This window comes from Entelurus aequoreus, linkage group LG11, assembly GCF_033978785.1.
Source record: "Entelurus aequoreus isolate RoL-2023_Sb linkage group LG11, RoL_Eaeq_v1.1, whole genome shotgun sequence".
NCBI classification, from domain to species: domain Eukaryota; kingdom Metazoa; phylum Chordata; class Actinopteri; order Syngnathiformes; family Syngnathidae; genus Entelurus; species Entelurus aequoreus.
In genome coordinates this window covers 60,966,568-60,992,306 of record NC_084741.1, presented here as the reverse complement: position 1 = coordinate 60,992,306, position 25,739 = coordinate 60,966,568, and the positions used below count along the sequence as shown (strand labels likewise).

Below are 25,739 nucleotides of genomic sequence, written 5' to 3'. Positions count from 1 at the left end.
GTCTTATTACTACCTCAGAAAGCGCGTAGGAACAAACAAAAAGTACTTACCGTAATATTACGGACTATAGTGCACACCGGTATATTAGTCGCACACACTAAATTTTAGGAGGGGAAAATATTTTTCCACATAGTAGCTGCACCCGACTACAAGCCACAGATATATACGTTGTGAAATTAGTTATTTACACAGAAATACTTTGTAAATGTTTATTCACATACCTAAATTGTTTCCAAAGTGAATCTTTATTCACATACCTTAATTGTTTCTAAATGGTGTTTGTAACACGGCAGTAAAACGGCTTATCAAACAAAACAGAATCAGCTAAACAAACTCAATAACTCCATGGTGAGTTTACTGAGGAATTTGTAAAACAAACAACACAAAAATAATTCCATTGTAAGTTAATAATACTTACACAGACATTCGTAAACGTGTTAGCATATAAGGTAATACTAACGGCGATAGCGTCATTACATTACAATAGCATGTACAAATATGCATGAAAACACTCCTACAGACATCACACATGGGACGGTTTAGTAAGTATAAACAGTTTTAATCATACTGTAAAACTTACAAACCCTGCTTGGAGTTATGAATGAAGAATCCATACGCACTAAACAGAAGGAAATTGCAGCATCTGCAGCAAGTGAACTCGTCCAAAAGATGGTGCTATAGCACAAACAAAGAAACACTTTCTCAGTGTATTTGCTTGTTTTTTTTTAAAACTAATTTTACTGTGGCCGTCAGCGAAGAAAAGTCCGGAACTTATAATAAATTGATGGGAGAATGCGAGCAAATCCAGATTTGACAGGGAACGCCCACATTTAAAGTTTGCTCCACCCAAAGTGCGCATCTTGGATGAAGGCATCCAAAACAATTGCAAAGCTTTTTTTCATTTAAGCACATGGTAGAATATGGCCCTGAATGAATAAAACACATTGTTCATCTTCCTACCTGTCAATGTTTGCATTTAAAAATAATGGGAATGTTCTGGGAAAATAGTGGAAACACACATTTTGAATCACCCTGAGGTAGGGTTGTACAGTATACCGGCATTAGTATAGTACCGCCATACTAATGAATCATTTTTGGTAGTATATCGCCTCTGAAACGTACCGGTCAAGTAGCCCCCCCCCCCCCAAAATGTATATTATGTTTATAAACTCAGGAAGTATGTCCCTGGACACATGAGGACTTTGAATATGACCAATGTATGATCCTGTAACTACTTGGTATCGGATTGATACCCAAATTTGTGGTATCATCCAAAACTAATGTAAAAGTATCAAACAACAGAAGTGATTATTACATTTTAACAGAAGTGTAGACAGAACATGTTAAAAGAGAAAGTCAGCAGATATTAACAATAAATTAACAAGTAGATTATGTTGACAAAATAATAGAATGATAAATGACACAATATGTTACTGCATACGTCAGCAGACTAATTGGGAGCCTTTGTTTGTTTACTTACTACTAAAAGACAAGTTGTCTTGTATGTTCACTATTTTATTTAAGGACTTAATTGCAATAACAAACATTTGTTTAATGTACCGTACCCTAAGATTTTTTGTTAAAAATAAAGCCAATAATGCAATTTTTTTGTGGTCCCCTTTATTTAGAAAAGTACCAAAAAGTATCCAAATAATTCTAGCACCGGTACCAAAATATTGGTATCGTTACAACACTACCCTGAGGTTTAAATTACAAGAATGGGAATAGCGCTCAAAAAGTCCAAAATATTGGATATTCTCAGAGAAAACCGGATGGTTCACAGTTATGTACATATTTGATGTAAAGTTGTGTGGGTCAATAGCTTCAGTGTTTCCCACACATTAATTTATTTGTGGCGGCCCGCCACGAAAGAATTACGTCCACCACAAATTTAAAAAAAAACAAAACAAAAAAAAAAAACTTTTTTTTTTGTCCTGTCCAGCTTCTCAGGCAAATCATATAGTTGATGTAGATGCCCATATAGGCTGTTCAGATTTACTTTACAAAAGAGAAGTGTAGGATACTTCTCTTGTTGCCTTATTTGTATTTGACCACTACTGTTTTCTGTTTATTTGTTACTGACTGTGGCAGGACACCTCTGCCTCTGTTTCACTTTATGTTGCTGGTAAATAATATGGTTGTAGTAGTAGGCTAAAGTTAAATTCTTTAGTATGCACTAATTAAAGGGGCAGAGCTTTAAGAGACATTTTAGCTTTTATATTTTATAAGATATATTTTTTGTAAGAACCACAATTAATACATATATTTCAGTGAATAACTTATTGTATATAAATATGTACATAACGTGTTGTAATTATATTGTAAAATGGATGGATGGATGGACGTTTAAAACAAAACTTATTATTAATTAGTAAGTATACATTTTTTGAGCCTTTTTAGAGAAAATCATATCATTGTAGTAAATTATGCAAATTACTCAATGATGTCATGGTGACCACGCCCTTTGCCACGCCCCCACTGCTACAGGTATCTTGGCCGTTTATGGGAAACACTGAGCTTCCATCGGATTCTTAAAATGATAATAATCACTGTTACATTGACAGCGTACCTGTCCGTCGCTGTCCTTAATGACCATGAGCACGGGGGTGTCTTGTCCCTGCATGGCCCTGTACAGCGACTTGATGCTCATGCCATGTTTTGATGTGCCAAAAGCAAGAGTCCATGGGTACCCGATAGTTCGTGGTGGTAGATTCCTGGCAAGCTATGTAACAAAAAAGAGAATGAAAACACCAAACAGGCCACAGCAAGCAATGCTCAATTACATCTGTGGTGACCTTTTTACATAATTTAAAGAGTAGTAAAACAGCTGAAAACACACACACACTCACGTCGCTGGAGAAAGTCAATTAGGACACCTCATGAAAAGGCTCCCCATAAGTGCCAACAGCAACTTTGCTACATGAGGAGGAAGGCTGGCAAATGCACTGGCCTAAAATCTTCCTTTGAGAAGATCAGATAAAACCCCAACAGCCTAAAGAGGCAATTTTTAACAGAAAGAATAGCAGCAGTTTTGTTGTATGGTCTTAAACATTGTGTTCACCCTAATAGTTAATCAGTCTAATGCCTCTTCTTGTTGGTTCAGCACATTTTGCTTCTTGTGTTGCAGCCGCAACAAAGTCCTGTAATGAGCGCACTGAAAATGATGCCACCAGCAGATGATGCTACACTTGGGTCCCTTCAAGCGTTCATGATTAAAGAAAGTCGCATATTGCTAATCTATCGGTCAACGTGACAACTGGGACTCATTTGGAGGTGTGTGAGTATTTGTCAGGGCAAAATGCCAAACAGTGCAGATACAGTAGGAGGAGATATTGTTTGATCCATGCAGATTTTTTTGTAAGTTTCCAAAGACATGAACACTCAGAATTGCATGGTGGGTTTCTTTTAAAAAAGGAAAAAGTATACCAACAAAAGAAGACTCAAACTATCTTCCCTAAATTTCTAGTTGTGCTAAACAGTCATTAAATCTGTTTTGATATTTACATCAATAATTTTTTCCCAACAATTGAACAACCTTAGGGAATAACTATGTCTTTGCAGTCACACATGACTTACAAAAAAATAAAAAAGAGAGCCACCATCATGGATCATTGTCATGTGAGAACCACAGCAAACCGCAGGAGATCTCACTTTGTCCAAAGAAGAGCCAGCCTCAACAAAGGTTGTTCAAAAGAAAATACAGTACATACAGTTTGTGCACAATTATCAGGAGAGTGAAATTTTTGAGGATTCATTTTATTATGGAACAGCTGCAGTACTAATTAAACCGCCAACCTGATTTTCTAAGGGAGTAAAAATATATGTGTGCAGAATTATAGAGCAACTTTTTTAGTATGCAGAGTTACTATGCAACTAAATGAAAAACTAACATTCAACTTATTTATTTTACAACCTATTTGTTTTAATCTATTTTAGTGAGTATAAAGAACCAACTGAAAATGTACTGAATACTTTGTCCTTCTGGCCACTACAGCTAGTTTGGAAATAATGGCTTCCTGGTCGCTTCACATTTGATTCCTTTCATTTTTTTTTTTATTCGGTATTTACGGTAATTTGCCTCTTTGCAAAAAACATTTGATTGTCCTTTGATCACTGCAAGAATCATGCAACTTTCTGAAACACAGTTCACTGGTACCTCAACTTAAAAGTACCTCAATAAACAAGTATTTTGTTATACAATATGTTTCTTAGCTTTGTGTTATGCTTTAAGTTACGAGTATGCTGTTTTTTTTTTTCTTGTTACATTTTAACATTGTGGTGTTTTGGGGGCGCCAGGCATGAATTAACGCGACCCCGAAAGGGACAAGCGGTATAAAATGGATGGATGGAACTTGATTTCAATTCATTTTAATGTGTGTGGCTGATTTGAGATAAAACTGGAATGTTATTGAAATGGTAAAAGTGAGCTGGATAAGGAACAAGTTACAAGGCCATTAAATTTGCATTATGCCTTAACAGTTCCCTATTCAATGTAATGATTTATTCCTGTGTAAAATAAAACTTTAAAAAATGCATGAAATCTAATAGTTTTTTTTATTGTGAAAGTCTTGACTTTGGATCAGATGATGAAATAAAGCCATAAAAATCCAGCAGCACTTAATAATTGATTGTGCTCAAACGCAGCACATTTGACATACTACTGTATATACGTATAAGCTCATGGTTGATATGTAGAGATGCACAAGGCACTATACCTTCTCAATTTGATCAGCCTCCAAGAGATCACTTGGTTCTCTTAGGTTTGGTTTGAAGGTTTCAGGCTCCAGCTCAGTCTTAATGGATGTTTCATGCTTGGAGTTCACCTCTTCCTTCGTGGTGATCTACAACAACCAACACCAGTCAGAGATGTATGCATTGCATAACAATGTTAAATGAGGGTCGCAAACAGCACAACCTACAACTAACTGTAGATCATTACAAAGCTACTTTAGCTACAACTACTTTGACTACAATCTAGATGATGTAAATAATATCACATTGGCAGTATCTGGGTAAAGTGGGACACTTAGATTAGGGCTGCACAAAAAAAGTAAACCTCAATTCACAATAACAAGCAATCCTTTTTTTGATGAATTGAGGACACACCACTGCCTGAGCAGATCAATGGAATTTCCTTTTGTTGTGAATGATAGTAGTCAAGTCAAGTTTAGAAGCATGCCATTTTTTCCCCCAAAATTATTCCTGTGTAGCAAGAAAGTCGCCCGTCAAATGTCCTTTGAGGACCACACATGAAGGACAGAACGACTATTAGAAGTTTTTTTTTAAAGCAAAACAAGCCAGTCTAATAATATTAATACTAAAATGTTATTTCTATAAAACGGAAGCACGTGGGCCTGGACAAAGTGTGTTTTAAAATATTGTCCCAGAGAATTGCAAAAAAAAACGTGATTCACATTTTTTGCAGAATTGTGCAGTCCTAATTCAGATGTAATCATATAAAGAGAAGATAATCTACTAAACATTTTAGGTAGGCAACAGAAGAACCACAACCTTAATATCTTCAAATTTGGAGTTTTGACACCAGAATATTTCCTGCATAATTTATAGCCTTTTGCACTACCCTGTTGGGCCTTTTTGGACTATTTACATTTCTCAATAACGCCACCACTGGTGGTTACTGATGTGTTCATGTTCGAGGCCTCATTCACACTGGGGCTACCTATAAAGCTAGCAGAGGACACTGACCCATTCGGGAGAGAGAAACACTTCCACCCTCTTCAACTCACCATGTCTTCTGGCACAGCGCATATCAACTTCCAGCAGTTTTGTTGAACAATCACATTACCCTGACCAGACTTATTTCTGACAGTCACACACAGTATTTGTTTATCTAACACAAATGGCCAGCAATATCTAGCTTCTAACCAGACGTTTAAGAACACGAGGCAAATAAGTCTGACTCATGAAGATAAGACAGTTGTGATGACAACGTCATCACTCCATAACAGGGCAACTTTTCCGTACTCAAGTGATACACTTTTTCAGTCAACTGCTCAAGAAGGAAACATTTGTATTTGCCCCATAAAACAATGACATGCATTATTTTAGTCACTGCAGCAACAGATCTAGGTTTGCAAATGCATTTATGTGCAACAACAACTGCTGGGATGGGCAGTCTGGCTCCTAAAGGAGACTGTTGGCAGGGAGAGCAGGAGGGCTGGGTGAAACAAAGAGTGAGTGGGCACACAGGGTTGATCAGGGCACCTGTAGTCGTTTGCAGAGTGAGCGCAGATCTTCGCTGTTTAGAGCATCGATCCGACGGTGGTACTCCGTCATAGACACTACCTGGTAGTACAAAGACAGGAATGGGTAGTACATACAATTCTGCTAGGTCTAGCAATGACTAAAGGTTTCTGAAGTCACACATGTGCCGAAGCACTGTGATGCAACAGAGGTCTTCATAAGAAGAAAGGAGCCGGGGCAATTTTAAAGCACTCGGCCGTTTTGCATGTTTGTGTAATATGTTTAATAGCATCCTTTTGGACACTGTGAAAAGACTAAAAATATTAAGCAAACTGCTGTTCTAACAAAACAACAAACGGGTTCATTAATCCAACACGACCAGCGATGATAGTATGATAGAGCCATAAAAATACTAACTTGTAGGTGAGAAAGCTTCAGTTACAGGCTGCATTTACACTGCAGGCTAATTGGGTTTTCATAAATGAATGCATATGTCCTTTATTATATTTTTCAAAGAAAAAAAACAAAAAACTACCATGTTTAGACACATTCTTAAATTTCTGCCTTTTCTGTCTCAAACAACCATACATTGTCATTTATAGCTAACAAATGTATTGAGCTCCATTTTAAAATATATATATTTTCATGTACTTTCTGACCAGACAACAAGCATTCATCGACAAAATCAGCAGATCTGTCTGCATCTGCAGTCAAAGAAAAAACGTTATCCCGGGAACAAAAGTATTTTATGTTTGACTGCTTTTATCCTCCTAAGCCCTTGGCTATCAAGGCACACTGTGTTTGGAGCAATTCGCAAAACTACAAGTCCAGACATATCGACATGGTGACCTTCTAAGCATGGATTTAGTCCAACAAAGTCACACCCCAGACAGCCAACTCAATCAGGACACACTTTTTTGTTTTACAGAGTAGAAACAGTAGTACATGCATTATGATAGAACTTTATAGCTTGGGTTTTCGGGAAAAAAAACAACATTGTCAAAAACGCAACAATAAGTCCCTTTTGCAATGCAGAAGCATTAGCCGGGAACTGTTCGAGTTTGAACTGCCAAAACTGTTGCTTGTCATTTTTAGAGGGAGAACAGACTGAATTTAAATTTGTACATAAATAGCCAATTATACAAAGTAAGAGTGTAACGGTATTGTAGATACCGTGGAATTGCGGTATCAAAGTCTTCACAATAATGCTGTGATGTGTGACGGTATCTATCAAAAAATTGGTGAGTGTAGTTTTTCTGGCGCTTCAGTGTTGGCCGGGTCTGAAAATAAACTACATCTCCAAGAATCATCTCTGCAGTGCAGGACCACCATAAGTGTGGAACACCATAAGCAGGAAGTGAAGTGTCACAGTAGATAAGAGGAATTGTTTTATTGTGGACATAAAGGTCATCAAAATCTAGGGCGAGGGGCTGGGGTCTTTTACAGTTGCACTCGGGTGAAAAGCAGGATACATCTTAGACAAATCACCACTTCATAAACCGTTACCCAGAAAATATATTTGAAGCCAGCGAAGCTTAACATCAGTTTTTGAGGTATGTACACAAAAGTTCAATTGTAAATTAACTTTTCTGAGAAACTGCATTTTCCAAGCTGAAATAAAAACATGTGCAGTTTCTAATAATCAGGCTTCCTGCAGGTTTCAACAAGTCGAAATCAAAATCTAAATTTGATTAATTGTCTAGCCATAGTTGATAACAGCACTTTGATTAACTCACAGACTGGTGATGCTGCTCATTTACTGAAGAAGTAAATTAGCACGCTAATGACTGGGTAGCTAGCTGAAATGCTAACATGAATACCAGAAACATTGACGTCTTCACCCATTAAGAAACAACATAACCCAATCTAAACACATTGTTGTCTGGGCAACTAAGCTATTCAGGTCTGCACATTGAAATTACAAGCTGTGCTCTCTTAGAACAAAGTGATCAATCTATGGGTTGATTTAGTGTCCTTTTTTGTTGTTATCTCTTTCCAAACAAATTGGGCATATTTTGTTGTTTGTCCATGAAGATGGGCTTATAGTGTTGATACACATACATACATACACTCCTACTACTACAAGAGAGTAAGAACAACAAATCAATGATTGAAGTGACAATCTTGCAATCCTACAATATCCTGTTTGGGGACAAGGAGACTAAAGCCATCAAAGCACATTTAATCTCTTTATTGACTAGCGCTTACACAATCCAGTGAAAATATTCACAGAGCGTCCATCACTGCCGGCAAACTGCCACTGCTAAGCTAACAAACAAAGCTGAGTTAAAATTCTGCTCTGTCGAGTCCTGGGCGATGTATCGATATCTTCAAGTTTTTTGTTACAGACTATTTAAAAAATAAAAAATATTTTCTTTCTCCTCTTACCCAAGTATATTTATTGCCCCAAGGAGCTTCCGTGCCTTCCAACCTTACTTCCTTAGCGGCACACCGAGAAAAACATGGATAACGCTAACAAGAGCGACATATTTGTTCCAAAGTAAAGAATAGTGACAGTAGTCTGGTTCTGCGGCAACAGACGTGGAACAAATGACACCACACTGCAAAGTTTGTTTAAAGGCAGCAGAACAAAAAAACTTATTGCTGCATATTGCCCTGTCTGAAGACACTTCAAATTGCTTAACAGAAGTTCAATCCAATCCTATCCACTTTATTTATATTGCACATTTAAAAAAAACAAAACAACAATATAAATTTCACCAAGTGCTGCACAGAAGTTAAGAAAAGCATACTAGAAGAGTCAGTAATTTAAAACATTAAATTATAAAAGAGTAAATACATAAAATACATCAGAGAAAATAAAATAGACTAAAATCACACAACTCTTATGCTGGTTTAAAAGCCAAAGAGTAAAAATATGTTTTAAGACGTGATTTAAAAGTCATTAAAGAGGGAGCCGTCTGAAAAACTATAGGGATATTGTTAGGTTAAAGTTAAAGTACCAATGATTGTCACACACACTAGGTGTGGTGAAATTTGTCCTCTGCATTTGATTCATCCCCTTGTTCACCCCCTGGGAGGTGAGGGGAGCAGTGGGCAGCAGCGGTGCCGCGCCCGGGAATCATTTTGGTGATTTAACCCCCAATTCCAACCCTTGATGCTGAGTGCCAGGCAGGGAGGTAATAGGTCCCATTTTTTTATAGTCTTTGGTATGACTCGGCCGGGGTTTGAACTCACAACCTACCGATCTCAGGGCGGACACTCTAACCACTAGGCCACTGTTCCAAAGTTTTGGAGCCACAGTAGAAAATGCACGATCACCTCCGGATTTTAAACGGGTTTTAGGGACGACAAGAAGAAACTGATCAGCTGACCTCAGAGACCTTGTGGGGGTGTACATTTTTAAAGGCCTACTGAAATGAATTTTTTTTTATTTAAATGGGGATAGCAGATCCATTCTATGTGTATCTTGATAATTTCGCGATATTGCCATATTTTTGCTGAAAGGATTTAGTAGAGAACATCGACGATAAAGTTCGCAACTTTTGATCGCTGATAAAAAAAAGCCTTGCCTGTACCGGAAGTAGCGTGACGTCGCAGGTTGAAGGGCTCCTCACATTTCCCCATTGTTTATAATGCAGCGAGAGCCATTCGGACCGAGAAAGCGACGATTACCCCATTAATTTGAGCGAGGATGAAAGATTTGTGGATGAGGAACGTGAGAGTGAAGGACTAGAGTGCAGTGCAGGACGTATCTTTTTTCGCTCCGAACGTAACTTAGGTACAAGGGTTCATTGGATTCCACACTTTCTCCTTTTTCTATTGTGGATCACGGATTTGTATTTTAAACCACCTCGGATACTATATCCTCTTGAAAATGAGTTGAGAATGCGAAAAGGACATTCACAGTGACTTTTATCTCCACGACTATACATCGGCGAAGCTCTTTAGCTACAGAGCTAACGTGATAGCATCGTGCTTAAATGCAGATAGAAACAAAATAAATAAAGCCCTGACTGGAAGGATAGACAGAAAATCAACAATACTATTAAACCATGGACATGTAACTACACGGTTAATGCTTTCCAGCCTGTCGAAGCTTAACAATGCTGTTGCTAACGACGCCATTGAAGCTAACTTAGCTACGGGACCTCGACAGAGCTATGCTAAAAACATTAGCTATCCACCTACGCCAGCTCTCATCTGCTCATCAACACCCGTGCTCACCTGCGTTCCAGCGATCGACGGAGCGACGAAGGAGTTCACCCGATCATATATGCGGTTGGCGGCCCGGAGACGGAGGAAGTCAAGGTGAGGTCGGCGGCTAGCGCGTCTGCTATCCATCTCAAAGTCCTCCTGGTTGTGTTGCTGTAGTCCACCGCTAATACACCGATCCCACCTACAGCTTTCTTCTTTGCAATCTTCATTGTTCATTAAACAAATTGCAAAAGATTCACCAACACAGATGTCCAGAATACTGTGGAATTATGTGGTGAAAACAGAGCTTTTTGTATTGGATCCAATGGGGTCCGAATACTTCCGTTCACTCCGTGACGTCACGCGCAAACGTCATCATACCGAGACGTTTTCAACCGGAAGTTTCGCGGGAAATTTAAAATTGCACTTTATAAGTTAACCCGGCCGTATTGGCATGTGTTGCAATGTTAAGATTTCATCATTGATATATAAACTATCAGACTGCGTGGTCGGTAGTAGTGGGTTTCAGTAGGCCTTTAAAAAGGTCTGACATATATTGTGGCGCTAATCCGTTAAGAGATTTAAAAACAAACAATATTTTAAAATGAATTCTAAAATTAACTGTGAGCCAGTGAATGGATTCTAAAATGAGGGTGATTTGTTCATGTTTTTTAACGCCAGTTAAAAGGCGAGCAGCAGCATTTTGGACTAACTGCAATCGAGCGATTGAGGCCTGGTTCATACCAATGTAGAGGGAGTTGCAGTAGTCCAAACTTGATGAAATAAAAGCCTGGATTACCCACTCAAAGTCGTTAAAAGATAAAACTGATTTAATTTTTACTAAACGTCTTAGATCAGGGGTGTCAAAGTCAAATGGACGGAGGGCCAAATAAAAAATTTAGCTACAAGCCGAGGGCCGGACTGTTCGAATGTTCATTGAAAAATTTTTAAATGACGCATATAGTCTAGTGAACCTAATTGAACCTACTGAAAACCTAACAAATATATTCCAATATGATCAGATAAATAAAGCAATATTTTCTTATGGCTCTGTCAGTAATCTTTAATTTTCAACAGACACAAAAGACAAATTTCCTTTATATAAAAATCCCCATAACATGAACATTAAATGAAAGAAACCGGTATTCAAGGCACCATCAGTAGCCTATATTTTCTATTTTAGCAAAAGTGGGCTAAATTTACTTCAAAGAAAAAAACAATAATAGCAATTTTCTATCATCCACTCAACTGAAATATTTTTAAAATATAATTAAATTGAAATACAATAAAATAAAGTGCAAAAATCTATAAATCAAAAACAACACTTTGTTTAAGGAGAAGTAACATGCAGTGAAAACAAATATTAAACTTTAACTTTTAAACTTGAATTGAGTAAAAACTCTAAATATGTGATTGCACAGTAATGTTCACATTAAACCCCCCTCCTCCCTCCGTGGGAGGGAGGCGAGTTGGGTGCCCGAAACCCCCCGCTGGTTTCGGCCCGCCCCTTGGCGCGCGTGGCACGGCGGGCTCCGAGACCCGACGGCTGGCCCTCGTGGCTTGACGGCGGGCGCGTCCCGACGGGCCGCGCGTAGGGGTCAAACGCAGAAGTCTCAGGGCCTCGTGGTGAGGGGGTGGCCTGCGGGTTTCGGCCCGCTTGACCCCCCCGCTCCGCTTGGCGCGCGCGGCACATGACGGGTTCCGCCACCGACGCTCGGGCTGCAGCCCGACGGTGGTGCGGGCCCGGCGGTGACGCGCGGTTTGGGGAAACAAAGCAGAAGTCTCAGGGCCTCGGGGCCGGGTTTCGGCCCGCCCCCTTGGCGCGCGTGGCACGGCGGGCTCCGCGACTGACGGCCGGGCTGCAGCCCTTCGGCCGGCAGGCGCGTCCCGGCGGGCCGCTCGCCCCCTTTCGGAACCTTGGACCGGCATCCGCTTGGTGCGTGTAAAAGATCTGCGGTCTAAAAAAAAAAAAAAAAAAAAAAAAAAAAAGATCTGCGGTCTGCGGGCCGGTTCTAATAATAAATCAAGATCATCCCAAGGGCCGTAAAAAACCTTCTCGCGGGCCGGATATGGCCCGCGGGCCTTGACTCTGACATATGTGTCTTAGATGATAGAAACTAGATTGTACAACGGAGTTAACCTGCTGCTCCAATTTAAAATCATTGTCAAACTTAAATCCAAGATTTGTGACTGTTTTAAATAAGACATCAGGGGGTCCAGGTCACTGGGGTGAGCAGTCTGTTTTACTTTTGAGTCAAATAAAATAATTTCCGTCTTCTTCTCATTTTAAGTTTAGAAAGTTTACCGCCATCCATGCTTTTAGGTCTTCAAGACAATTTAAAAGTGATTTTAAACTTGTGTCACTTTTCTTTTTTAAAGGGACACAGATTTGCGTATCATCCGCATAAAGATATGATTTTTTTTTTTTTTTAAATGGGCAGGATGTACACTGAAAACAGGAAGTTGCTCTTTGTGATGCCCAATGTGTTTGTTGTGCTGTAATTTTGTGTGTTTGCAGAGGACTTATAGTTAGTGTCTAGTGGGATTCAAAATTGCAATGATACTTAACTATTAGCTCCCTTTGGTGCACGGGCCTCAGGCTATGTCTACACTAAACCGGATAACCCCTTAAACAAATAATTATTTAGCCTAAGCATCGTTTCAGCCACACTAAACCATCGTTTAAGGTTCCCCTCCTTGTGCTTTGTATTACCTGGTCGTCAAGGGAAGACAATGGAAAACGGCAAATGCTTTTGGACTGGCAAAGCAGACCATATCAGTTATTGTCCGCCATGTATGTCGCGGACTCAACGTCTAGGTCCAGAGTATATAAAGTCACAAAAAACGAATGAACAATGAAGGTGAAAGCAAAAGTGTGAGTGTCCTGACCAGATATCTAGAACCCTAGATTGATTGTTGTAAAATGTTTTTTATCACATTGTTGACGTGCCTAATAAAGATTTTATTAATTTATGATGGCTCAGGTGTGATTCACTACAATAGGGCCCCACAGCGCACTGGATTCCAGTTAACTGAAATACCACAACACTGGATATTGTTCAGATAAGTAACATTTTATTTAAGGAACTTTCACACAAAGCAACTCTGGAGGTGACTATAACGTGCGCATTTTCCACGCATGCGTACTAGGTTGCGTTGCGCCGGCTGACGGAGGGGGTCTTTATTATGAAGCTGGCTGTGGTGCGTTCTTTCTGACGTCACTTTTTGTGCAGGGAGCGGTCTTTCTGGCGTCACTTCCTCTCCGAACTCAGTTTGTAAACGATCAATGAGTCCATACAAAGCTAAGAGCCGGAGATTCAAGTACTAACCCGTGTAAAGAATTACCCGAGTAGGGGGACCGACCTTAAACGATAGTTTAGTGTGGCTGAAACAGGGCTTAGGCTAAATATTTGTTTAAGGGGTTATCCGGCTTAGTGTAGACATAGCCGGAGTAGAGAGCCACAAAATAAGGACCTGCGCCCGCAAAAAGATGGCGGGCCGTGAGTTTGAGACCCTTGTTTAACCGCACCTGATTGTAATGGAAAAAAAGATTTATGCCTCGAACAGTGCTATTGTAGCGGAAATTCACACAAACCCTCCCATAAATCTCAATCCCCAAACACAAACCCTGAAGCACAAAAAGAACAACCATTGGTAGGGCAGTGAAGGACACAGCACACCCCAAGAAACATACAGACATGCTCGCCCACACCCAAACAGGTTTGTATACATGCAAGAGCATGTTTAAAATCAGCAGCCTGAGTCGGACTACTTCACAATTATGTTTACTAAACACCAACAAAGTCCCAAATCTTTAATACTTTTTGCTCATCAGTTCTTTACCAGCATCGTCAAAGCCAAAATAAAAGGACTAACCAACACATCTAATATCTAAAAGCAAAATATATTGCTGCCTAGTTCAAGGCGACATCATAGTTTACAGAGCATTATCATTACTGCCACCTTGCACCACAAACTTTAGAGCCGCTTTGCACCTTTAATCGCCGGTATGATAGCACCAAGCGGTCGTAAAGGTCAACATTAGTGTTCACTTTTGTTTTTAAAACTGCCAGAATAAGAACGAGACTGGCGTTGCTTTGCTCGTTAGCTTTTGCTAGCAAGCTAGCGCGTCTGGCCAGCCATAACAACAGCATGTGAACGTTCAAGTACTATATCAACGTACTATATCTGACACTGCAACTATAAATAGTCAACATACACGGGTATACTTAGGTGTCGGTCGTTTCTCTTGGTTCTTTACCCTCCTAGAAAACATGTCTTCATCTCTGGGCGAGGATGAAAGTACAAAGTGGCATTTCAGCACGCAAGTTCCTTATCCGAGATACACATAATAGCCTTGTACACTACCAACCTGACTGACTAATAAGGAAACATTTTCCCCTGAAGGGATCATCAAGCGAACTGATTTGAGTGACATCACCACAAGCCAATCACAACACGGGACAGGAATAGACCCCGATTTCTATTGGTTAAATATTTCAACCTATTCCAAGACTGGACAAATTTAAAGCAACCGCAACACCAGTCCACCGACTAGGTCAGGGGTCGGCAACCCAAAATGTTGAAAGAGTCGTTTTGGACCAAAAATACAAAAACAAATCTGTCTGGAGCCGCAAAAAGTTAAAAGCCATATTACATACAGATAGTGTGTCATGAGATATAAATTGAATTAAGATAACTTAAAGGAAACTAAATTACCTCAAATATACCTACAAATGAGGCATAATGTAGCAATATGTACTTATAGATAGCCTAAATCAGGGGTCACCAACCTTTTTGAAACCAAGGGCTACTTCTTGGGTACTGATTAATGCGAAGGGCTACCAGTTAGATAGACACTTAAATAAATTGCCAGAAGTAGCCTATTTGCTCAATTTACCTTGAACTCTGTTATTATTAATAATTAATGATATTTATCCTTGTGGAAACACTGATCATCTTAATGATTTCACACAATAAATATATATAGAAACAGATAAATATCAATATGCAACACTTTATTTTTATATTTTCTCTAAGTGCACATTTTTCAAATTGAACATTTTCAAATGATCACTTCTAAGACAGTCTTGTGAAATCACAATATCCAATTTTAACTAGCTAGCCACTAACATTTTTTAACAAATCATGAATTACTTTGCACCATGTTTGTACAAATAATAACTCATGTAAAATACAAAAGCAAACTCTCAAATTTTTAAATCATGTCACACTTTGAACTGGACACCAAATCTGTTATCTGTTTCTTTGTCAGTTAGTGGGAAGCCTGGCATTGCATGCTGTTAACTAGTGTGTTGTACTCTGGTGTGTAACTTGACACTGCAACTCTGAGTGAGTCTTGCAGATGTGCATCAGTGAGGCGTGTTCTGTGTTTGTTCTTGATGAAGTTCATGTCAGAAAAGGCTGATTCACAAAGATAAGATTTTTCCTCATTGTTTGCGGAACATTCTTAATCTTTTGGACATATTTTCACAGCAATCTGGCCTTAAGCTTAATTATGATAAATGTAAAATGTTAAGGATCGGAAATCTAAAGGGAACGTCCTTTCGAATGGAATGCAAAGTGCCTGTTTTGTGGACAGATGGACCAGTTAACATACTTGGTGTTGTTGTCCTAGAAAATCTGGAAGATCTAGGCTCAGTAAATTATGATAATTGACTAAGAAAGCTGGACAAAATTATGCAATTATGGAAAGGGAAATCCCTAACCTTGTATGGTAAAATGTCTATTGCCAACTCGTTAATTATTCTTCAATTTATTTATTTGTTTTTGTCATTACCAGCTCCATCACAAAACTTTTTTAAGATTTATGAGCGGAGGGTCTTCGATTTTGTCTGGAACGGCAAACCAGAAAAGATTAAAAGAAAGGTTTTGTACAAAGAGTATGAATATGGGGGCCTGAAACTTCTCAACCTTGAAGCTATGTGTCTGTCTTTAAAAGCATCAATTGTTCCAAAGATGTATTTAAACATTGAGTGGTACACAAATGTCCTGTTGGACAAAAAACATGTACTGTATCAAAATAAATTGTATCCTTTTTTACAAGTGATCCCCTCCCAGAGAGTCTGCTGGGAAACATGACGGGGTTCATAAAGGAAACAATCCACTCATAGTGGTGTTTTCAATTTTATGTGCCAGAAAAAAGAGACGATATTTTGCAGCAGTTAATATGGATGAACTCTAATATTGTAATAGATGGAAAGCCTTTCTTTTGGAAAAATATGTTTGAAAGAGGAATCATTTTTGTCAATGATATTATCAATGAGAATGGTAAAATTATGAAGTATGATGAATTTAGAGCTATGTATGGTGATGCTTGCTCAAGCTTTTCATTTTATCAACTAACTGGAGTAATTGGGAAAAGATGGAAACAAATAATTAATTATGGAACTACTAAATTATTAGTTTGTAAACCTCTAATAAGAAATTCTAGTTGGCAAAAAGGAACTAAAATAAATAGAAAAATATATAATTTTTATTTAATAAAGAAATCTTTGAAGGCTGCCTCATACAACACAAATGGAAAATGGGAGGACTTTTTTGACTGCCTGTTGCCATGGGATGCCATATTCAAACTAATCTATAAAACCACTATCGATGTGCAAAATCGTTATTTTCAAATTAAAATTATTTATAACTTCTTACCCACAGGGAAAATGTTAAAATTATGGAATATGACAGAGTCAGATGATTGCCGATTTTGTTGTCAGGAGCCTGAATCCACCCTGCATTTGTTTTGGTATTGTCATATTGTGTCTTTGTTTTGGGTGGAAGTTGAAAAAATGTGTTTAAGGATTGGTTTGTTTATGAAGCTCAATGTGGTTTCTGTTATTTTAGGAGAGTTCATCGACAATCATGATTTAGTCAATTTAATTATAGTACTCGGTAAAATGTTTATTTTTAAGGCCAAAAACAGATATTCACTTAGTATTACTTTCTTTAAAACATTTATTCAGTATTTTCTAACTTTAGAAAGTTACATGGTTGAAAACGATAATGATGCCAAAAAACATTAAAAAAAAGATGAGAAGCCCTCAAAGGCTTATTTTGAAAGTATAATTATGTTTATAGATTATATGATATCTGTTGTTGTGTTCCCTAATTTGAGTGACCTGGACATAATCTGGACTGTACATAAATGCTTATTTTGAAAATGTAATTTTGTTTATAAATTATATGCAATCTGTTGTGTTCCCTAATTTTTTTCTGTGTACATGAATGAAGGTGTGTGTTGCTGAGTCCGACTTGGACATTATCTGGACTGGGCCTGGTTTAAAAAACCCTTTAAACAAATCTAATGTCATTGACAACCTGGTCTGTTGAAGATAAGGCCCTTTTTAAAAAAATAAAATAAAATAAGATAAATAAATAAAAAACATTTTCTTGGATAAAAAAGAAAGTAAAACAATATAAAAATAATTACATAAAAAATAGTAATTAATGAAAATGTTAGTGGACCAGCAGCCTATACAATCATGTGTGCTTCAGGGACTGTGTCCCTTGCAGATGTGTTGTCTATGTTGTGGGAACCAGAATATTGGTAGCAGAAAGAAATAACCCCTTTTGTGTGAGTGGGTGTGGATGAGTGTGCATGGGGGAGGTTGTTTGGGTTGATGCACTGATTGAAAGTGTATCTTGTGTTTTTTCTATGTAGATTTAATTTTTTTTTTAATTTTTTTTTTTTAGAACAGGCCCGCGGGCGACTCATCTGGTCCTTACGGGCGACCTGGAGCCCGCGGGTTAGCATCGATTAGCTTGCAGTCATGCAGTGACCAAATATGTCTGATTAGCACTCCACACAAGTCAATAACATCAACAAAACTCACCTTCGTGCATTCATGCACAACGTTAAAAGTTTGGTGGACAAAATGAAACAGAAAAAAAAGTGGCATAAAACACGTCCTAGAAAGGCGGAGAAAGTTATACATGTAAACAAACTACGGTGAGTTCAAGGACCGCCAAAATTAGTAGGACAAAACGGTGCTCGCCAAATACTCGAATCAGTGAAGCATGTTTAATATAAACAGTGTGCTTTATAACAATTAGGGAGGTTTGTGTCATGTTTGTCCTCCTACAGAAACCATATTAAAACAAAAAATATATTTTTTCCCCCTCATCTTTTTCAATTTTTCATACATTTATGAAAAAGCTCCAGAGAGCCACTAGGGCGGCGCTAAAGAGCCGCATGCGGCTCTAGAGCCGCGGGTTGCCGACCCCTGGGCTAGGTTGATACATACGTTTTAAAGGCCTACTGAAACCCACTACTACCGACCACGCAGTCTGATAGTTTATATATCAATGATGAAATCTTAACATTATAACACATGCCAATACGGCCGGGTTAACTTATAAAGTGACATTTTAAATTTGCCGCTAAACTTCCGGTTCGAAACGCCTCTGAGGATGACGTATGCGCGTGACGTAGCCCGGCGAACACGGGTATGCCTTCCACATTGAAGCCAATACGAAAAAGCTCTGTTTTCATTTCATAATTCCACAGTATTCTGGACATCTGTGTTCGTGAATCTGTTGCAATCATGTTCATTGCATTATGGAGAAGGAAGCTGAGCAAGCAAAGAAGAAAGTTGTCTGTGCGAAATGGACGTATTTTTCGAACGTAGTCAGCAACAACAGTACACAGCCGGCGCTTCTTTGTTTACATTCCCGAAAGATGCAGTCAAGATGGAAGAACTCGGATAACAGAGACTCTAACCAGGAGGACTTTTGACTTCGATACACAGACGCCTGTAGAGAACTGGGACAACACAGACTCTTACCAGGATTACTTTGATTTGGATGACAAAGACGCAGACGTGCTACTGTGAGTATGCAGCTTTGGCTTCTAAACATTTGATCGCTTGACCGTATGTGCGCAACTTTTTTTTGCGTATGTACGTAACTTTTTTAAAATATATAAGCTTTATGAACCTTGGGTTAGGTGAACGGTCTTTTGGGCTGAGTGATTGTGTGTGTTGATCAGGTGTTTGAATTGTATTGGCGTGTTCTATGGAGCTAGGAGCTAGCATAGGAGCTAGGAGCTAGCATAACAAACACGCAGGTGTTTTTATGCAGGATTAATTTGTGGCATATTAAATATAAGCCTGGTTGTGTTGTGGCTAATAGAGTATATATATGTCTTGTGTTTATTTACTGTTGTAGTCATTCCCAGCTGAATATCAGGTACCGTGAGTATGCAGCCTTGGCTGCTAAACATTTGATAGCTTGACCGTATGTGCGCGTCACGTACGTAACTTTTTAAAAATATACAAGCTTTATGAACCTTGGGTTAGGTGAACGGTCTTTTGGGCTGAGTGATTGTGTGTTGATCAGGTGTTTGAATTGTATTGGCGTGTTCTATGGAGCTAGGAGCTAGCAGAGGAGCTAGGAGCTAGCGTAACAAACACGCAGGTGTTTTTATGCAGGATTAATTTGTGGCATATTAAATATAAGCCTAGTTGTGTTGTGGCTAATAGAGTATATATATGTCTTGTGTTTATTTACTGTTGTAGTCATTCCCAGCTGAATATCAGGTACCGTGAGTATGCAGCCTTGGCTGCTAAACATTTGATAGCTTGACCGTATGTGCGCGTCACGTACGTAACTTTTTAAAAATATATAAGCTTTATGAACCTTGGGTTAGGTGAACGGTCTTTTGGGCTGAGTGATTGTGTGTGTTGATCAGGTGTTTGAATTGTATTGGCGTGTTCTATGGAGCTAGGAGCTAGCAGAGGAGCTAGGAGCTAGCGTAACAAACACGCAGGTGTTTTTATGCAGGATTAATTTGTGGCATATTAAATATAAGCCTGGTTGTGTTGTGGCTAATAGAGTATATATATGTCTTGTGTTTATTTACTGTTGTAGTCATTCCCAGCTGAATATCAGGTCACCCCCGGCTCTCACAGCATCTTCCCTATCTGAATAGCTTCAACTCCCCACTAGTCCTTCACTTGCACTTTACTCATCCACAAATCTTTCATCCTCGCTCAAATTAATGGGGAAATTGTCGCTTTCTCGGTCCGAATCTCTCTCACTTCATGCGGCCATCATTGTAAACAATAGGGAACTTTGCGTATATGTTCAACTGACTACGTCACGCTACTTCCGGTAGGGGCAAGCCTTTTTTTTTTATCAGATACCAAAAGTTGCAATCTTTATCGTCGTTGTTCTATACTAAATCCTTTCAGCAAAAATATGGCAATATCGCGAAATGATCAAGTATGACACATAGAATAGATCTGCTATCCCCGTTTAAATAAAAAAAATTCATTTCAGTAGGCCTTTAATAGGTTTGTACCCTACCAACCTGACTACTAAGGAAAAGAATTTCCATGAAGGGGTCATAAAACGAAATGATTTGAGTGACATCACCACAAGCCAATCACAACACTGGACAGGAATAGACCCTAATTTATATTGGTTAAATATTTCAACTTATCCCAAGACTGGAAAAATTTAAAGCACCAGTAACACCAGCCCCCTTGTACCCTACCAACCTGAATAATAAGGAAACAATTTCTAAATTAGCCTTTAAAAATATCCATCCATCCCTTTTCTACTGCTTGTCCCTTTCGGGGTCGCGGGGGGTGCTGGAGCCTATCTCAGCTGCATTCGGGCGGAATGCGGGGTACACCCTGGACAAGTTGCCACTTCATCGCAGGGCCAACACAGATAGACAGACAACATTCACACTCACATTCACACACTAGAGCCAATTTAGTGTTACCAATCAACCTATCCCCAGGTGCATGTCTTTGGAGGTGAGAGGGAACCCACACAGTCATGGGGAGAACATGCACACACAGCCCGAACCCAGGACCTTCTTATTGTGACGCACACGCACTAACCCCTATACCACCGTGCTGCCCCTTTCAAAATATATCATATAAAAACGAGCTAATTTGAGCTCTAATTTTACTGAGGCACTCAGAACTGCACACAGTAAAACAGCTGTCATTCTTGTGTATTCAAATAAAACAAACTGTCTGTCTGCACTTTCATACATACACTTGGCATTTTGAGTGCTTAAGTGCATACACTGAGAACAATAAAAACACCTTTTCCTAGGAGTAGATGTTGCATTCATCATGACCCTCCAGTGGTAGATTCTGACTACACCCCCAATAATCACCACCTTGGCTACATAGCAGAAGCTGACTCAAGTAGTAGCAATTCACAATTAAAAAGAAGGTAAAAAGAAGCAGGAGTGGATAACTCTTGCAATCGTCATTTCTGGTAAGTGTGCAACAACAGTAATTCAATTTAGGACGGTACTACATTGCCCGTAGTTACCAAGTATGCAAAGTACACAATCATAACGCTATGTTTTACAACAGCGTATTGAGTCATTAGGTCTATTAAATACATTTCACAGTGGGGTATTATTTCTACTATCTGGGGCAGCCTTTCTCAGGACTATAAAGTGCGACTCGGCACCAGGACCGGCAGATATCTCAGCCTGCAAGATGCGCACTATCAGTCAGGCTTTTTAAAATTATGATTACATGCATGACCAAAAACAACATTGAATACTCTCAATGTGTCATTTGCCATACAGTTTTGGCTTGAAACCAGAAAAACTTAAGATATTTTAGAGACAAAACACAACAAGCCACTAAAGTTCTTTTGACAGAATAAGGTGCCATCAAACACTGGAAAGAGTAAATATGCTGATGTTCTTTCTAAAGCCACGGCAGCTTCGTATGATATCTGACGATTCAATGGAGAAAAAGTGAGTATAGTGGGAGAAAGGAGTTTGCCAACGTCAACTAATTTGATCATGGATGTCTTGACTCTGAGAACCACTGATCCACACCAATTAAGTGAGTAAAATAATTGCAATAATTGCGAATAGCGCTGTGCATTCATAGAGCACAACCATGGTTCTACATCCATGTATAACTGCCACATTTTGTGACTGTATACTGAGGGAAAATGAAAAAGAAACAAAAGACATTTGAAAATGTAAAAAAAAAAAGTATATAATCAGTGTACTGGGGTAAAGATAGTCCAAATTAAGATAACATTTAAATTCTGGAATAATGTATTACGATGTTGGCTATTTCCCATTCAGCAAAATAGATTGCCGAATGCAGGCCAACATTAGCGACTGTCACACAGCATGTAATGGCTCTACAATACACTGACTGAGAAGAGTAAACAATTACACAAACATGCAAAACACTTTGGTTGGAAGTTTAGAGTTTGCAATTCCAAGCAAAGCAAGTGTTCACACAGCATACATAAAATACATGTGTGGTAAAGTTCACATACACGTTACAATAGAAATCAACAAACAGCGTGGTACACAGAATTCCAAATACAGAAGCAGTTTACAAAACTAAAGTGTGATGACCACAATACAGCACATTTACACAGAGCATTGCATAATGAAAGCAAAGTGTTGTATGTTGACCTACAACAGTGTAGTCAACAATACATCACAAATGATCTTGGTTTCACAGATGATGAATTAAAGGATAGTAAAAAACTATGATTAATTCATTACTGTGAGCCTGGTGAGAAAACAAAAGTGAATTTGCGGCAAGGTTGCCTGGGTAGATCCTACCTCCCACTCTTTGACATTGAGGTCAGTGATGGGCTCGTCCTCAGCACTGTCAGACACCTCGTACTTCTTGACAACCATAAAGCCAGGTTCTTGTGACATTCCTCTGACCCCTTCACCATACATATCTGGGCTCCACTGCATGAAGAAGACATAGAGGTGGTCTGACCTGGGGATGGGAAGTGGGCACACATGAAGAAAAATCCATCACAAATGTTTTACTTAAGCACCAACAAATAAAAAATACATACCACTGATCAGTTAAACATTTCGGTTCGATCAAAACAAAGTAATTTAACATTGAAGCCGTGATCAAAGTATCCAAGGGTGCCCGTTAGGTAAATTGTAAGCTACCGGTAGATAGCGGCGGGTGTGTCAGTCGATCGCCAGGCAGGCATTAAAAAAATAGGCCTAAACATTAGCAATCATCAATCTTCACTATGACGTCACTTTCATCACTTGATGGACATTCACGGCACGGCGTACCTACAGTCAAAAGTCTAAAGACCGACCGCACAGTTTTTGTCTTCACAATAAAAGTGCTGCTCTATCCTGCCTACGCTAACAAAATAAGAGTCTCAGAAAGCTAGCGCACACAAGCTAGCAAGCTACAAAGTTTTACGTCAATGTATTTCTTTTAAAGGATACGAGTATGAAACCTGGACAAATAAGATGTCAAAAAACAACCACTTCCATGTGGTATTGGACTCCACAATGTAAATTTGAAAATGTGGAAGTTATCAGCACTACTGTGAATCCTGTCTGATTCCAATTAATGCAAGTCATCAGAATCAGGTAATACACAAACTTATATTCTTGTCTTCATGAAAGAAAGGAATCTATATGTGTTAAACATGCTTGTATTTTTATTAAAAACACCTTCAAGATGTTAACAAAAAACAACTGTTTCATAAATAAATACATAAAATAAATAAATAAAAAAATAAAAAAATACAAACCCTGTTTCCATATGAGTTGGGAAATTGTGTTAGATGTAAATATAAACGGAATACAATGATTTGCAAATCATTTTCAACCCATATTCAGTTGAATATGCTACAAAGACAACATATTTGATGTTCGAACTGATAAACATTTTTTTTTTGCAAATAATCATTAACTTTAGAATTTGATGCCAGCAACATGTGACAAAGAAGTTGGGAAAGGTGGCAATAAATACTGATAAAGTTGAGGAATGCTCATCAAACACTTATTTGGAACATCCCACAGGTGAACAGGCAAATTGGGAACAGGTGGGTGCCATGATTGGGTATAAAAGTAGATTCCATGAAATGCTCAGTCATTCACAAACAAGGATGGGGCGAGGGTCACCACTTTGTCAACAAGTGCGTGAGCAAATTGTTGAACAGTTAAAGAAAAACCTTTCTCAACCAGCTATTGCAAGGAATTTAGAGATTTCACCATCTACGGTCCGTAATATCATCAAAGGGTTCAGAGAATCTGGAGAAATCACTGCACGTAAGCAGCTAAGCCCGTGACCTTCGATCCCTCAGGCTGTACTGCATCAACAAGCGACATCAGTGTGTAAAGGATATCACCACATGGGCTCAGGAGCACTTCAGAAACCCACTGTCAGTAACTACAGTTGGTCACTACATCTGTAAGTGCAAGTTAAAACTCTCCTATGCAAGGCGAAAACCGTTTATCAACAACACCCAGAAACGCCGTCGGCTTCGCTGGGCCTGAGCTCATCTAAGATGGACTGATACAAAGTGGAAAAGTGTTCTGTGGTCTGACGAGTCCACATTTCAAATTGTTTTTGGAAACTGTGGACGTCGTGTCCTCCGGACCAAAGAGGAAAAGAACCATCCGGATTGTTATAGGCGCAAAGTTGAAAAGCCAGCATCTGTGATGGTATGGGGGTGTATTAGTGCCCAAGACATGGGTAACTTACACATCTGTGAAGGCGCCATTAATGCTGAAAGGTACATACAGGTTTTGTAGCAACATATGTTGCCATCCAAGCAACGTTACCATGGACGCCCCTGCTTATTTCAGCAAGACAATGCCAAGCCACGTGTTACATCAACGTGGCTTCATAGTAAAAGAGTGCGGGTACTAGACTGGCCTGCCTGTAGTCCAGACCTGTCTCCCATTGAAAATGTGTGGCGCATTATGAAGCCTAAAATACCACAACGGAGACCCCCGGACTGTTGAACAACTTAAGCTGTACATCAAGCAAGAATGGGAAAGAATTCCACCTGAGAAGCTTAAAAAATGTGTCTCCTCAGTTCCCAAACGTTTACTGAGTGTTGTTAAAAGGAAAGGCCATGTAACACAGTGGTGAACATGCCCTTTCCCAACTACTTTGGCATGTGTTGCAGCCATGAAATTCTAAGTTAATTATTATTTGCAAAAAAAAATCAAGTTTATGAGTTTGAACATCAAATATCTTGTCTTTGTAGTGCATTCAATTGAATATGGGTTGAAAAGGATTTGCAAATCATTGTATTCCGTTTATATTTACATCTAACACAATTTCCCAACTCATATGGAAACGGGGTTTGTAATATACAGTATATATATATATATACATACATACATTCAATAACGGCACACATTTTTTTAACGGGTGATTAACGCGAACACTTCCTTTTTGACCCTCCCCTTGACATATGTACATATCACTACTGTGAATCCTGTCATATTCCAATTAATGCAAGTCATCAGAATCAGGTAATACACAAACTAATTTTCTTGTCTTCATGAAAGAAAGGAATATGTGTGTTAAACATGCTTGTATTTTTATTAAACACCTTTAACATGTTAACAA

The 25,739-nt window shown here is 38.9% G+C and overlaps 1 protein-coding gene across 5 annotated transcripts in view; it reads right to left on the bottom strand.

Annotated features, from left to right (window-relative positions):
* The window catches only part of oxr1a (oxidation resistance 1a), a 341,369-nt gene that overhangs the window by 4,623 nt on the left and 311,007 nt on the right, over positions 1-25,739 (bottom strand). For 3 of the 5 annotated variants that reach the window (XM_062063682.1, XM_062063681.1, XM_062063684.1), the window contains 4 exons: positions 22,949-23,114; positions 6,226-6,306; positions 4,716-4,841; positions 2,570-2,722 (listed from right to left, as the gene is read on the bottom strand). In XM_062063682.1, coding sequence (XP_061919666.1) covers positions 2,570-2,722; positions 4,716-4,841; positions 6,226-6,306; positions 22,949-23,114 — 526 coding nt within the window. Of the gene's footprint in view, positions 1-2,569; positions 2,723-4,715; positions 4,842-6,225; positions 6,307-14,581; positions 14,791-22,948; positions 23,115-25,739 lie in introns of those variants that run through there. The other 2 variants (XM_062063685.1, XM_062063683.1) reach the window with 2 other exon arrangements.